Below are 15,454 nucleotides of genomic sequence, written 5' to 3'. Positions count from 1 at the left end.
ATGATGCTGCTGATTAACAAAAGTTGACAAATGTTTTTTCTTATGATTACACCTTAAACTTTAAGGCAAAAAACCAATGTTCTTTATCTCACTTTAGTGTTGTTGTTTTTTTACCTCCCACAGGCTCAGTATACCTGTGCCAAGCATGCTGATGTTCCAAAATGCAAGCATTCTGTAATCAAACACAACATAAACACAACAGCAGCAGATTTATTTCCATGATTTCTATGATTCATCATTTTCAGCAATATATGAGCGATCCTGTGAGGCCTTCAGGAAAACAGGAAGCCAGTCGAGTGTGTTTACAATTGACCTTGATGGGAGTGGACCTCTAGAGCACACTCAAGTTAACTGCACCATGGCAGGTGACTGATCTAATTATACATACCCAACTTTGCACATTTCTAGACGTATTATACACTGATGTTCATCATGTTTAACATTATTCAATGATGAAGCTCAAACCTCAGCACTTCTCATTTACAAACCTGATTCAGTGCAAGGACAGGTGTGACCTCAGCATGTGTGGGGGGGACTGCCTGGAGAAATCACACATCTCATTAAGTGAGTTCAGCATCTCATGCGGCTGTCTAGTTCAGCAGGTTGGATTAGGGTTGGCCAACCTTCTCCCATGGAGCCTCCGGTGAGGCAGATTTTTTGCTCAAGCACCACACAAACATCCCTGATTCAGCTAGAGCGGATCCAACGAAGCAGTTGATTAGTGTTTCCAAGACATCTAGATGGTGTGATGTTGCTGTGGTTTAGATGTTTTTGTGTTTTCTCTAGACTGTGGGAGAAATCACTAAGAGTAATTTGTGCCTATTGCTAGAGTTGTTTATTTCCAGTGATGTATGACGGATTATAATCTTTCCATAATTTCTTCATCATTTGAGCAATTACTCCTGCTACAAACTGCGCGTGATAGCTGTGAGAAATTCAGTTTTTTGCATTGAAATACAGAGTGCAGAAGGGCTGCAAAAGTGAATGAATTTGACCCTATGGGCCAGATTTACTAACAGCTTGTGCCAGTGCAAACCCTCTTTTGGCATTGAAAAACTATTGTCAGGATTTACTAAAGACACACAGTGAAAAATTGGCAATGAAAAGCTGTGGGCACAGCACAGTTATTTTTGTAGCTGACCTTATTGGATATGCATTTGTAGGAGTTTCCCTTTCAGGCATAACATTTATTGGAGGAAAGTATTTAAATAAATCAGGCAACGTGATTTTACTATGATTTGCGGTAGTCAATTTTCTTGTATTTGCACCATTATTTAATACCAAAAGGGCATGTCTTAACTCATTTTGGCTAGACATGGCTGCATTTGTTCTTTAATTTGTGCATTGTCAGTAGATCACCCGCAGAACTTTCTGGTCCCATCTTCTCTTTTATGGGAATGCAGCGTCATGCTTATTTGCCCTGTTTAGTAGATCTGGCCCTGTATGTGCTGTTTTTGTAGTAACATTACACTGTAATGTAACATAAAACAAAAATGAGAGGAATCAAAACTATTTAAATAAAATATAAGCATATGTGATGTTAAAGGGGGATTTACAGGTTACAGTAATTTACCAATTACATTTTTGTAAATAAAAAAAAACATAAATTTGGCTATATTTTACTGTAAAATTACATATTATATGATGTTAATATGATGTTCAGGGTATATGTATAGTCTTTAAGTAAAGTATATGTATAGTTAGGTTAATTATATGTGCAGTTAGTATTTGTATATGAATAGTTTGATTATATATAATATATTTATAGTTAGATTACTTATTTCAGTAGGTTAGCTATGTAGGTTTATATGTTATTCTTCTACTGTTTACATGTTTATATTTATGTTTAAATATGTTGCAACATTTCGTTACACTGTATGTCTCCACATATAAAAGAGAATGACAATAAAGCTCACTTGACTTGACTAAGCCCATGTACTCTATATGGTAAGGTAACCAATTGACAGGTTTTTACTGTAGGATTTTTACAGGATACAATATATAGCAAAATGGGGGGAAAAAACTGGTTTACTACCTCTCCAAGACATGTGGGGGCAAGCAGATGTATCATCTGCCTCAGGAACAATGTGTTTTCTCACGTCTCCTGTCAGGTTTCATCACCAATTTCACCGACCTTGGTTTTTGGCCTCTGACATTACTCTCTGCTGCATCAGATGCTGGGCTGATTTGTCTCTGAGATAAGACTGTAATACATTATATCATCACGCAGGGAAATTCAAGCCCCATTATGTCAGCAGCAGGGAGGAGTGCAGGTAAAGAAAGAAAAAAATCAGGATGCGTTTCTGCCTGCAGAGACTGGCAGCACATACTAGCTGAGACTGATAGCTTAATTTTTCTTAGTTTCATAGGCAGCAGGTTTTGGCTCTGATGTTATTGGCGCTGCAAGCCGAGCTGAGAAAAGTAAGCACCGGGAAGCTGTCATAGGCTGTGACCACCTGCTGCACATTGGCACAGCTAAGCTGGCTTTACTTTACCAAGTCAGCTTTCACTGAGCTTTATTCAGATTGCAAAGTTAGCTTTGTCACGGTGAATGCATTTAAAGATCTGTAGACCCAATACAAATAGACCTTTTCTCTCAAGCGACGCCAACAAGCACTGGCAAGAAAATCGTTTGAAACTGACCCCAATTACAGGAGCTATTAGCCATACTAATTCTGCAAGACACCACAAACCGGCACCTTTAGACATCACACGTAGCAATTTCAATGTGCATAGGGAAAGGTGCTAGTGTAGACTACCACACTTTCATCATTTCACTCCCTCCTGAAAGAGTGACCTTCTGTTCTCTGCTTAATATTCATCAGGTATTTGCATACGACTCCATCACTCCGTTAATCTCTCATTTTCATTCACAAGCACATACTGTCGATTGAGTGCAGGCTTGAGAGGGTTGATACACGTTCGGAGTCAATGGGGATTTCAGTCTTTACTAGTTTTTCAAGTGTGCTGTTTCTTTGTGTGTGTGTGTTTCTTGCACAGAAGATAAAGTTTGGACTGTGGTGGGGCACGATTACACGAGGCCCATTGACATTCGAGGATCCACTCCACGCAGCCCTTTCGTTCTCATCTTCAACTACACCATCTCACCATACCATCTCCGTTCGCTCGTGACCTCCTCAGAACATTGCCAACAGGAAGTGATATATCGCTGCAGGAAGTCTCGGCTTTTTGACACCTGGGGTTGGTTCTGCTTTCTTACTCTGGCGCACTGAGTTTATCTCATTGTTTTGTGTGCTGTACCGCTGAAATGTTGTCTTTTTATGAAGTGTGTGATTTATGTTACCTCAGGAATTCTAATCCTCTAAATTTGGCTAATATGCTGCAAAGGAACAAAAACATACCTCACAGCTAAATGATTCACAACAGCAGGTTATTACCACCGATATTAAAGGGGCTCAAGTGTGACATGACGACGATGTGCGGTGAATGATGATGTTCACTTAAAAAGTGGTTATACTGTAATTTTTGTCATGCAGGGATGGTTGTGGGACGTGATGAGAGCATTTGAATTGCAAAGGCATGCATAAAGCCTTAAAAAAAGATTATAAGCTTTTTACGCTAAATTATTCCATATGATTTTTTTTCTGCACATTGCTTTAATACTTTAGACTCTGTGGGGTTGATATGCTTTTTACTGGGTTGGAGTTAACTTATCCTCAAACATTTGGCTCACTCTTTGGATTCATTTTGATTTGTAAAATGGGAATGAGATCCAATAAAGCCTTTGAGCAAAGATCAACCTTTGATCAAACATTGTTCAAATGTGAACCTCCAGCACTAGACATCTTGCATATCTGATTGCCATTTGTCGTTGGCTAAGCTCTTGGCCAGATCTCTGCACCGCTGTGATAGCAGATGTCTGGTCACGCACATTGTAGTGCTACTATAACGGCTACTTGACTGACAGGAGCCAAAGAGCCCATTACTGACCAGCAGGAGCAGGATACCAGATGTCATCATGCATGACTAATTACATTAGACTCCAAACAGTGCTGTCATTATTAGCAAAATTATTTAATATGGTATATATAGAATATAGAAATATAAACAAATATTTTTATCCTTGGGGCATTTTGTCCATTTTCAGATGGAACGCCTCTGTCGTGGTGGCTGGATAGAGACGGAGTGAAACGAACATATTGGGGAGGATTTCTGCCTGGGGTCCAGCAGTGTTCTTGTAGCTTGGATGGCAACTGCAGGGACATGAATTACTTCTGCAACTGTGATGCAGACCAAGACATCTGGTACATTTTTATTCCACAGTGAATCAGATTTGCCAGGTCTGCGTTAAAAAAATAGAAATCCCAATGGCCAATCAAAACTAGCCCATTGACCCTAGCCCACATATCAAAACTCAACATATGCTAATCCCATTCCTAAAATATTTTATAGTCACTGTTATACATTATACACAATTTCAACTTGAAAATCACTGTAGAGTAGTAATCATAAACACAGTTTGTTTTCAAAAAGGAGCTCAAACGCTTCTCTCTTACAAAACATGCCAGTTTTATCATTTGTAGAATATAAAATATTTAAAAGCATTTCAGTCAAATATAATTTATGCAATATGACAAACCTTTAACCTTCGGCTAAAAAAATTGCCCAATGGACTTGAGCAGTTGTTCCTATTTTTAAGATAATATGATTGTTGTTTTTCATGGAATGAAAGAAAGAAATCTGAGACAGATTGAAGAGTTTTAGTCAATTAAAATGCTGTATTGGATTCACACTTTAAAACCCTTCATTAGCTTTTCTGTTAAAGTGAGTGAGACAAGCAAAAAGCTTAATTCTCGCCATAGGGCAAGTATTACCGTTTTTTAAGCAACAAGTGAAGCATACACACTCCTCGGAGGGCAATTGTCTACCTCAGAGAGAGATTAAAAAGTCTTTATACTGGCCTTTCGCTCATTACTTCTCCTCTTCCACATTCTCTCTTTCTCCTCCTGCAGGGCAAATGATACTGGTGTGCTGTCTTATAAAGACCATTTACCCCTTAGTGAGATCGCCATCGGAGACACAAACCGGACAAACTCACAGGCTGAGCTTCATATTGGACCGCTGCGTTGCTATGGCAACCGTGGGTGTTTTGTTTACCAAATTTAAAAGGGGAATGGGGGGTAAAACTGAATATATTTTCATATTTCAAAATGCAAAAGAGATGGACCCTTTTTTTTATCAAATTCAGAGCACAATTTGCTTTTCAACACGCTGTGTTTTCTCACCTGTCTTTTTGCTACAGGATTTTTCTGGAACACTGCATCTTTTTACCAAGAATCCTCCTATCTGCACTTCCCCACCCTGCAAGCCGAACTGAGCGTCGATATTTCACTCTTTTTCAAAACTAGTGCTCTCTCAGGAGTCTTCTTGGAGAATCTGGGTGTCAGAGACTTCATAAGGCTGGAACTTATTTGTGAGTGCTTGATCAAATGTTACTTGTAAAAAAAAAAAAACATTATTTTTCTTATTCTTGTTTTCCAAGAAAACATCTAAATTATAAATATACATTTACTTGAAGCAAAATTGCAGAAGAGAAATTGCAAAATTTCCTGGAGAGAAAATAACTCTTGTTTCTAGAAAATATATGCTGAATTAAGTATATTTATTTATATATTTGATATTTTAACTTGAAAGCAAGACAAAAACAGTGGCATAACAGTTCATTTTATGCTTGAAGGGAAATGCACTAGTATCGGGTGCGTCTGACCTGAAAATAGAGGCTTCAGCAAGTTTCTTGAAAGAGCCTCTGAGCACTTCTTTAAAAGAAGTACATTCACTGAACTTTCAGTGGAATCAGTCATACTTTTGTTTAAACCGCAAAGTGTGAGATAAACATACCACTGTTTTTGTCATTCTCAGCTCCTTCTACAGTGAACTTCACCTTTGACCTTGGGGATGGACCAGTAATTCTTACCGTTCGATCACCTGTAGTCTTAAATGATCGTCAATGGCATTATATTCGTGCTGAGCGAAATGTGAAAGAAGCTTCTCTGCAGGTTGACTCGCTGCCGCTGGAGCTAACCGAAGCACCGTCTGAAAGACCCTATCGGCTTCAGCTCAGCAGTCAACTATTTGTGGGTGCGCAAACATGCAAATGTCACTAGTAATGTTATAATAATATTGAGTGTACTTTAGCTAAGAATACCCGTGGGAACAGAGAAAATTGAGCTCGTTTTACAGAAGGAATCTGTAATCGTATTTCAAGTCAGAAACCATGGTATGGCATGGTTAAATGTCACTGGGTTGAAGATCAGTGCAAAAAATATAATTTCGCTACACCATTTTATTTACAGTCAGAATTCTTGTTTTATGCCATGAACGATATTTGTTTAGTAATTTGCCTCTGTTCAGATGTTATGTTGTCACTCCCTCAAATATGCTGTCACAAAACGAGTTTGACAGAATCTACAAAGACAAATAAAGCATTTTAGAAAAATCTATATGAAGGCATGAGATTTTCATGTCAGTAAAAACAACATTTTTGTAAAATGTTTTGTATTAAAGTGTAATGGTGAGATTCAGATACATTTATTTAATTTTAATCAAATTTTTCATTTTCATTTTTCCTTTGCTGTGTACACACTAAATGGCTAAGACTATCAAATAATAAGAATTCAGTTAATTGTGTCAGTAGTAAGTGATTGGGACACACATACTGTAGCACCCAAACGGCATCATTTCATGAGAATGACACTATTATTAACTTCAAAGTGCTTGGCTTTATAAATTGCCTAGGACAATTAATAATTTTAATCTCCCCAATAGGAGGAACGGCTTCTAGGCAGAGGGGCTTTTTGGGCTGCTTACGTGCCCTCACCGTTAATGGGGTTACCCTTGACCTTTATGAGCGTGCTAAGACCACCCCTGGGGTGAATTCAGGCTGCCCGGGTCACTGCACAAGTGACAGCGTCTGCCATAATGGAGGGAGATGTGTGGAAGAGAGGAGCAGGTACACCTGCGACTGCACACAGATAGCCTTCGATGGGCCACACTGCAGAACAGGTGAGGTTACGATGGCCTCCAGGCCAGCTCTCTTTCATAGGTCTTATTGCACCAATCAAAAAGAGCTGAATGAAATAGGCACTCTGGACCACAAGCACACCTCAGATGCTTGTAGTTCTCAAATGCCGTAATGTTGGCATTTTTGACGGAGGAAGTGTTTTTATTGGATTTACACTGTAAAATCACACAATTAGATCAAAGCCTACAGAGAGAAATTAAATCAGGACTCTATAGGAAATGATTTAATATCCGTTTAAGCCACAACTTGCTGTGAGCTGTTGGATATGGCATGAGTCTCGCACTGTGGGAGACATTTGTACCAAAAATGTGTACAACAGGTATGAAAGTCAACCCACTATATATTCTATGGAAATTTCAACTATTTCAGAAAATTTTTTGTTTTCTATTAGATCAGGAGGGTTGGCTGCTGGTGGATGACAACATGCCCTTGATGGCGTATTCACCTTGAATTCCTTGAGGCTGGGCTGACAGGGTTTGGCAGAAAAGCTTTAACTGACAAATTGAATTTAATTATAGCAGCCATTGCTCTGCCTCATACCCATCCAGCAGCCTGTCAGTCAGATTAGTGATGTAATGGCTTTGTTTCTTCACAATGCGATGTCACAACGGGTCCGCTCAAGCCACTGCTGTTTACTGCTAACTAGAATAGATGACCAGAAAATGAGAAGAGACAGAAAGAATCAGTAGGACACCTCTCCGCCACAGTCTCAGCTGTGGTTGGGGAGGAAACAATGCTAATGTTGTTGTTTTTATATCTCTAATAATGACAGATGAGACGTAGAGTTCATTGCCTTTGCGCACAATCTGAATTTGCATAGAGATGATGATGATGCTGATGTTCTCAGTGAAGTTCACCAGGGACTTCTTTGTCTCTCTGTGTCCATCACAGCTCTAGCAGCTTCCTTTGAAAGTGGATCTTCAGTCCTGTACACTCTCCAGGAGCCATTTTCCGGAATATTGAATGAGGAAGTCAGAAAATCACCGGCTGGCTTCCATAATGCAGAAGTTACCAAATCTCAAGAGAAAGTGTCGTTTGGATTCTTGACGAGTCATGTGCCTGCCTTGATCCTGACAGCTCACACTCTTGACCAGCATTATATGGCTGTTATGCTATCATCAAACGGTACCAAGTCATACATTACTCTAAAACTTGGGGAACGGTCATCATTTGCTCATTTTCATATTGTTCCAAACCTGTATCAAGCTCAAAAAAGGGCAATAAATATTAATAATTTTATGCATTTAGTCTTTTTCCACCATAGTCATTATCTGATTTCATTGACTAGAAAAGAGCAGCCAGAAAATAGTATTAGTTTTTGTGTAAAAAATATTCGGGTTTGGAGGGACATGAGGATGAGTAAATGATGAAAAAAAAATATTCCTGTGAGTAGTATAAATATGCAATATCTGTCTTCCTTTGAGATTCAATAATGAATTTTTATCTATGCAGGTTACATTTTTACAGAGTAGAAAAAGTTATACATCATAAATTTTCCTCTTTTTTCTCACTCAAAAGAAGACACATGGCATCTAAATTGAAGGATCTTGCGACCATTGTCTCATTACTATTTACAGTACTCTTTCACAGTTCTGTTTTTTTTCCATTTAACAGTAAATAATTTGTCACCATCTCATCGAGAACACATGACTGGCTAACATGTCTTGCACAGCAGATGGCAATGCACATCTGCACATCTGCAATGACATCAATGTTTGACATAAAGGGAGAAAAAAAGGGAGAAAGGTGATAAAAGTAAGAAGCACTGAGGCGAGGCACAGGAAATGCAGAACGGAAGGAAAATATGCTTAAGGAAAGACTGATCATGGATATCAATGAATTAAAGCTAGAAAGAATACTTAATGACAGAGAAGGGAGAACTAGTGGATGGAGTTAGTCTTGTTCCACCTACAAGAGAAATGATGATTCACATGAGAACTTTTCAAGTGCAGAGGTGATTGCAGACTTGCTTGGTCCTGTTATCCCAAATTACTGTTAAACATGTTCAAGCATTCATAATTCTCAAATTGTTAATTGCAGTGAAATAACCTAATTATGACTAAAGAGTAGTGTGTTTTATTTCCTTAAAGGTGCACTCAGTCAATTGTTTATCTTGCTCTAAAAGAAAAACGCTTTTATTAGGCCACAGATATTACTGGAGGCTTCATCTCATGTACTGTTGACTATACTGTTCAAAAGTTTGGGGTTGATAAGATTTTTTTTAAATGTTTTTGACTAATGGCCAAATTTTCAGTAGCCATAACTCCAGTCTTCAATGTCACATGATCCTTCAGAAAGCTTGTGTATTATTATCAATGTTGAAAACAGCTGTGCTGCTTAATATATATATTTTTTGGAACCCATGATAGAAATGATAGAATAGAAAGTTCAAAAGAACAGAAATTATTTGAAATTTAAATCTTTTGTTACATTCTAAAATTAATGTTTTTGATTAATTTAATTTACCCTTACGGAATAAAAGTATGATTTTTTTTTTTTTTTTTTTTTTTGTATGTGTGTGTATATATAATAAATGACATGGCTTTCTGCTATACTTGATTCTGAATAGTCAATTGCTGCGATCTGTTCAAATATTTTTATATCATGATCACTGAACAGTATAACTGACATTGTCCTAAGAAAACAATTTCCTTCTTAACTGCTAGTGTAATGTTTGTCATATACACACACCATATTTTCTTATCACATAATAGAATGACTTCAAATCAAATCAATATTTCTAGTCCATTTATTTCTTTGGTAAGCCATGTAAAAGATGCTTATTATCACATACTCCTTTATGGTGATACAAAAACACTTTACATTGTGGACTTGAACATGTTGAAATTTAAAGCATTATTTCTTCTTGTCATGCTACAACACTGCATTCATTGTATCAAACAAATATCGTATGACTTTAAGTCAATAGCTTTTACTCTGATTTCCCAGGCAGCCTGCAAATACGATACTTGTTGAACAAAGAAAAAAGAACAGAAACGTTCAGCCCAAAGTCAGCCAGTCTATCAGATGGACGGTTCCACTGGGTCAAAATCAATCGAAAGGGACAGGAACTCCTTGTTCAGGTGAGTCTTTGTCTCCATAGCAGCAGGTGTTAAGGCAATGGCCAATGTCTGATTTCCAAAGATGTTTTTCTTGACCTCCTATACTTTACCCTAGTGAAAAATAAATACACTCAAATGTATTTGAAATACATTTATTTTATGCTAAGTGTACTACAAGTATATTTACATATTTATGTACTTAATATAAATACCCTGCAATTGTACTTTTAGTGTACTAAATTGGTATACTTAAAGCCTGCTAAATTGGAATAACTCATTTTGTACTTAGTAAACTTTAGTTATTCAGAAATAGTGCTGAGGTCCAACTAAAGATATACTTAAGTATATTTGATTGTGCTGAAGTGGAAATATTGCAAGTATACTTTTGGTACACTTTAAAAATGGTGCATTTAAAGACTGATATTACACAGAGATCATACTATCCTTACTAATAGTGATATTAAACACATTTTAGGCTTAATATTAAGAAATGTGCATTGTGCAATAAAGAAGTACTCCAAATAAAGTTTAATTATAATATTTATATCAGTAAGTCTCAATCGATATGTCAGTTAATATATGAATGGATTTGCAGTATACTTCAAATGAAATAAATGTATTTTAAATACATTTTGAGAAGTTTTTTCACCAGGGTACTTTTTTACAGGAATGAGAATGGATTACTTTTATGCTTGTCTCAAAAGCCTTGTAACATACTAAATTTTATTTTATTTTATAGTATGTGCACTTGCAGTGTACTTACAAAGAAAGTGCTGGGTAATATAAAGTAATATAGTACCTAGTTATTAACCAGTTATTTAAATTGCTATAATAAGTACATAGTATGTACATGGGGAACAGGACTGTAAAATAAAGGGCTAGCATGATATTTCTAAAAGCATGTCACAATGAACTGAGATGTATTTTCCTGTGCTTACCATGACTGATTTAAACTTAGTGTTGGTATAAATATTTTACAAGATATCTGCCATAATATCTGTGCCCTTCCAGATTGACAGCACAGTAACCCAGCAGTACAGCCTGTCTCCTGGCTCTGCTCTCAGCCCGGTGAGGTCAGTGATTCTGGGGAGAATCCAAGGTGAGTTCCTAGCAGGCTTTTGAAGAGGACTCTATTTCTTCATGTTCCTTGTGTGCCATTTCACACATTTCTATTTCACTGATGTGGCGTCGGGTGTCTGAAACCAGGCAGGTTAGGAAAGGGTGGGTGGTTGACTGGGTTGGGAGGCAGATGTATGGTGTCACACTTTTGACAGCGGCGTCACAGGTGAGTTGCCAAGTGAAAGCCAAATGGAATTTCTCAGTGTTGCCAAGGAGACAGTTTATTTTTACCTGATAAAAAAGCTAGAGAATGATTAGGACACTCACATAACTACAACAAACCCTTTTTAATCTCATTAGTTACTACAGATGCAAAATGGAAAAGGAACGAGCACTGAATGTGCTAATTTATTCTGTTTTAGAATGGCTTTTTAGACACTACTAATGAATCTTTTTTTTTTTAAGGAAAAAAAGTTAATTAAGCAGAGGTTACTTGTGTGGTTCTGCAGTCTGCTACTTTTAAAATGAAGGCTGATGAGTGGTTTCATTAACAGTTTATCATTTGAATTCAGTTAAAGGTGAAATGCATAATTTGTATGCCACTGATGTCACCAGATGGAATTGCTAAAAAAAAAAAAAGTCTCTCTTTGTCTCCCATTAGTCAGACAAACAGATAATTCCACCCCAAATCAAAGAATATCAGGATCAAAGAATCCTGAAAAATATGTATCATGGTTTCCACAAAAATATTAAGCAGTTTTCAACTCTGAAAGGCGTCTTGAGCACCAAACTAGCATATCAGAATGATTTCTGAAGGGTCATGTGACACTGAAGACTGAAAATTCAACTTTGCCATCATAAGAATAAATGACATTGTTAAATATTACTTTAAATTGTAATAATTTTGAAATATTTCCTTGGCGAGCGTAAGAGACTTATTTCAAAAACATCTTACCAACCCAAACTTTTGAACTGTAGTGTAGTTGTCTCTGCATATTAAACTAGGATGGGAGAATGTGTTTTAACATCACAATTTAAGTTCAGTTGCTCAATTCTTTTTCCTGTTTCAGATAGTGACATCACTGATAAGGAACTGGTCCAGGCTGGATTGAGAGGGTTTATTGGCTGCTTGTCCTCCGTGCAGTTTAATCAGGCTACCCCGCTGAAGGCAGCCCTGCAAAACAGCCAAAGCCCATTAGTTACTGTTATCGGCCGCCTGGAAGCATCAAGTTGCGGGACGATTTCCAGCTCGAACACTTTGAGCAATACACACACACGGTCAGGTAAATGAATCTTTAAATGTTTCCACACTGCAAAGAGACTCAATGATGACAGTATTTTTCAGCCTGCTGAAAAGAATCACAAAAAGCCAGTCCTTTGTCTTCCTCTTGCTCTCTTTCTCTGCTTACAGATGACTCAGCAAAATCAAACAGAGGCAAAGACCCATTGAAAAAGGCAGATCAAAATGACTTGGCACTTATCGGAGGTATAGATCCCCATGATATTGTGCTTTTGGAAAAGCTTTTCAGAATAATACCCAGATCTGACAATAGACCATCCTCAGAAATGAAACTGTACAGCCTCATACATCTCTAGTGTTAAATCAGAAGTTTTATTTCATGCTGTTTCTCATTTGTACCACTGCAGCACTGCATTGTAGAATGATGGAAATATTAATACATCTTCCATTTATTCTCAAGATAGATTCGTGAGATCCAAACCCACACCATTTCATTCAAACCACATTTTAGGAAGTGAATCAGTATAATTGTTTAATATTTAGCATGTTTTCATGCATCCATTTAAAAGGAAGCACATGCAACGCTAATTTCCACATCTTCATTCATCTAATAAACAGGAGTAGTGGCTGCAGTGGTGTTCATCACCCTCTGTGCGTTGGCCGTCATCATCCGCTTCCTATACCGACATCGACGGACTCCAGCGCCCTCCGGAATCACCGGAAAGACGCATTGCCCCAGCATGGAGCATCCACCGTACCGGGCTGCATTGGGCCTGCACAAACCCAACCACGACAGCAAAGAATATTACATCTGACCTCTCGTTGTCGTGCTTGACCTTTAATTGAGTAGCCTGTCTCAGTGAACATGCAAACATCCCGTCCACACTGTATTATCTACACTGCAGGCTGAGCAGCCAATCAGAGGCCAGCAATGACTCGACAGCCACTTTTTTAGGCTGGGAACACAAGAGAGACAACAGACATTTTTTCTTTGTTTGCTTATTTTCTATGAAGAGAGTAAAGCTTATGTTGAAGTGGTGTGTGCGAGCCTCCTGAATAATGACCGAGCTGTATATTGTTATTTTACAGGCATAATAATAGGTTTTACATGCACAGCACACACACACGCAAACGGCACAGCAGGAGGCCTGAAGCATCACTCGGAATTGTCTTTATCCAGTGTGCCTGCTCAAACCTGTCTGTCTCAGAGCCCGCATATATAGACTGGGCTTAAGCTAATGGACTGAAACCCCAGAGGAGAGTGTTCTGAGAGAATGGTTTTGTGGCAAGGCGGTGGACCTTCCTAGACATTGTTTTTAAAGGATCGATCATCGCTGAACGTGTCCAAAAAAAAATAAAAAAAGATTAAAGACATCCGCATCAGACAACCTCGCATTTGATGTTGAAACTATTGACTGGTACAAGGAACCACTATAGGCTGGGATTAACAACCAAAAGACTATAAGAAAAAGCGGCTGAGAGATGGAATATGAGTCATTTGTGTGTATCCCGATTCCCATGGGCCGGGCAGATTCAGGCAGTTTAATTCTCTTTCCCACGGTAATTGAGCCGGTCTCACAACTGAGCTCCTGGAATGAAATCTCATCCTTATGGAAGTGCATTATATCTCCTGACTAGAAAAACAACTACAACAAAACACTTGCTTTTTATTGAGAGTTAATTCTATGGCTGTTTTTTTTTTTTTTTTTTTCTATATGACTATTGTAAATGAATGGTGTACATATGTTTCATAATTATATTTAATAAATGGAGCTTTCTAAGAGCTTATGAGTGCAGATGACCTATTGAACTGGTTTTGGTATATTTATGCAAAAATGAATGCGTATATGGCAATGTATGGGATAGTGCACTCCATGACTCAACAGTAAGGATTGTTTCTGCTTGCAAAAACTGACCAGTAGTTCAGATACCTACAGGATCCAGCACATACAATTATAAACTTCAAAATTTGCCACTGACAAATATGGCAAGTGACACTTCTGTCAACTGTCCAGAAACTCTCATAATGGCTACCTATATTGTTGAGCCCTAGAGTACTGCCATACTATTTTCTGCTATGTCTACTGTGCATAGTATGCTAATTTTCTGTATTCGTGTAATATAACCTGGCGAAATGTGCCATATACAACGGCACATTGCGCTGGGTTTTGTATTCTACAATACAGTCCGTTTGACCTTCTATTTCCTGTGTCATATGAACTGCTAGTAATATAAGCCAAGATGGAAAAAGAAAAAGAGAGAGAGAATCGACTGAGAACTCTTAGGATACAGTGATAATGAAACAACTTCTCTTGGCTATCTGCTGTAACAGGTAGGCTGTAGTGAGCAAAACAACACCCCTGATGGCAGGATGCACCTGACTGTCACATGATCACACCTTCACAAGTTCACAGAAATACTTGACTGAATTTAGACTACCAGTCAAAAGTGTGGACACACTTTACTGGTTTTGGATTCCTCGTGATCTTAAAAACCTATTAATTCGCAGGCTAACTGTGTGCGTAAGTGTTTGGAATTAGTTTATTGACAAATATAAATTGTACATTTACTAACTTCTTTACAGAACAATTTTTAATGGATAAAATTTGGTCAGTGAAGAAAAAGCAGCCGAAGCCCAGCATATTTGGGAACTGCACTGCGTCCGAAATCGTATACTGCATAGTAGGTATACATGTGGTTTAAAACGTACTTCTTGACTGAAATTCAGACATACTACATCCGCCATGTTGTCACTGTCATGTGACCTATGCCGTCAGTTGCGTCGCTTCACTGCTATTCACAAATCCTTTTCCCGTGGCCTCATGGGATAGTGTCCTTTAGATGCGCACTTACTGTGATTATGACATGGAGTGAACGCACATACTATTCTGCTCACATACTGTTTTTTGCCTATTATATAGAATGGAAGTAGGTTTATTCAGACGCAGGGCAGGACTGCCAGAAAAGCATCCCACAATGCACTTCATGAAATGAATTGAGCAGGTCAAGAGCGTACAGGGATGTTATTAAGGTAAAGTTTGGCTCCTTTAA

At 38.0% G+C, this 15,454-nt stretch overlaps 1 protein-coding gene across 2 annotated transcripts in view; it reads left to right on the top strand.

Moving 5' to 3' along the window:
- Positions 1 to 14,189, top strand: part of cntnap5l (contactin associated protein family member 5 like) — an 86,659-nt gene extending 72,470 nt beyond the window's left edge. Inside the window, exons 12-24 of one of the 2 annotated variants that reach the window (XM_082156055.1) lie at positions 246 to 365; positions 3,001 to 3,201; positions 4,109 to 4,265; positions 4,974 to 5,101; positions 5,264 to 5,434; positions 5,881 to 6,099; positions 6,787 to 7,023; positions 7,934 to 8,167; positions 9,992 to 10,125; positions 11,116 to 11,203; positions 12,234 to 12,446; positions 12,575 to 12,649; positions 13,022 to 14,189. In XM_082156055.1, the coding sequence (XP_082012181.1) occupies positions 246 to 365; positions 3,001 to 3,201; positions 4,109 to 4,265; positions 4,974 to 5,101; positions 5,264 to 5,434; positions 5,881 to 6,099; positions 6,787 to 7,023; positions 7,934 to 8,167; positions 9,992 to 10,125; positions 11,116 to 11,203; positions 12,234 to 12,446; positions 12,575 to 12,649; positions 13,022 to 13,218 (2,174 nt within the window). In that variant the 3' untranslated portion in view covers positions 13,219 to 14,189. Of the gene's footprint in view, positions 1 to 245; positions 366 to 3,000; positions 3,202 to 4,108; positions 4,266 to 4,973; positions 5,102 to 5,263; positions 5,435 to 5,880; positions 6,100 to 6,786; positions 7,024 to 7,933; positions 8,168 to 9,991; positions 10,126 to 11,115; positions 11,204 to 12,233; positions 12,447 to 12,574; positions 12,650 to 13,021 lie in introns of those variants that run through there. The other variant, XR_014202007.1, reaches the window with a different exon arrangement.
- The last annotated feature ends 1,265 nt before the right edge of the window (positions 14,190 to 15,454 follow it).

Source organism: Leuciscus leuciscus, assembly GCF_965113295.1.
Source record: "Leuciscus leuciscus genome assembly, chromosome: 23".
NCBI lineage: Eukaryota > Metazoa > Chordata > Actinopteri > Cypriniformes > Leuciscidae > Leuciscus > Leuciscus leuciscus.
Note: the sequence above shows the minus strand (reverse complement) of the source record. Positions and strands in the feature narration are given on the sequence as shown.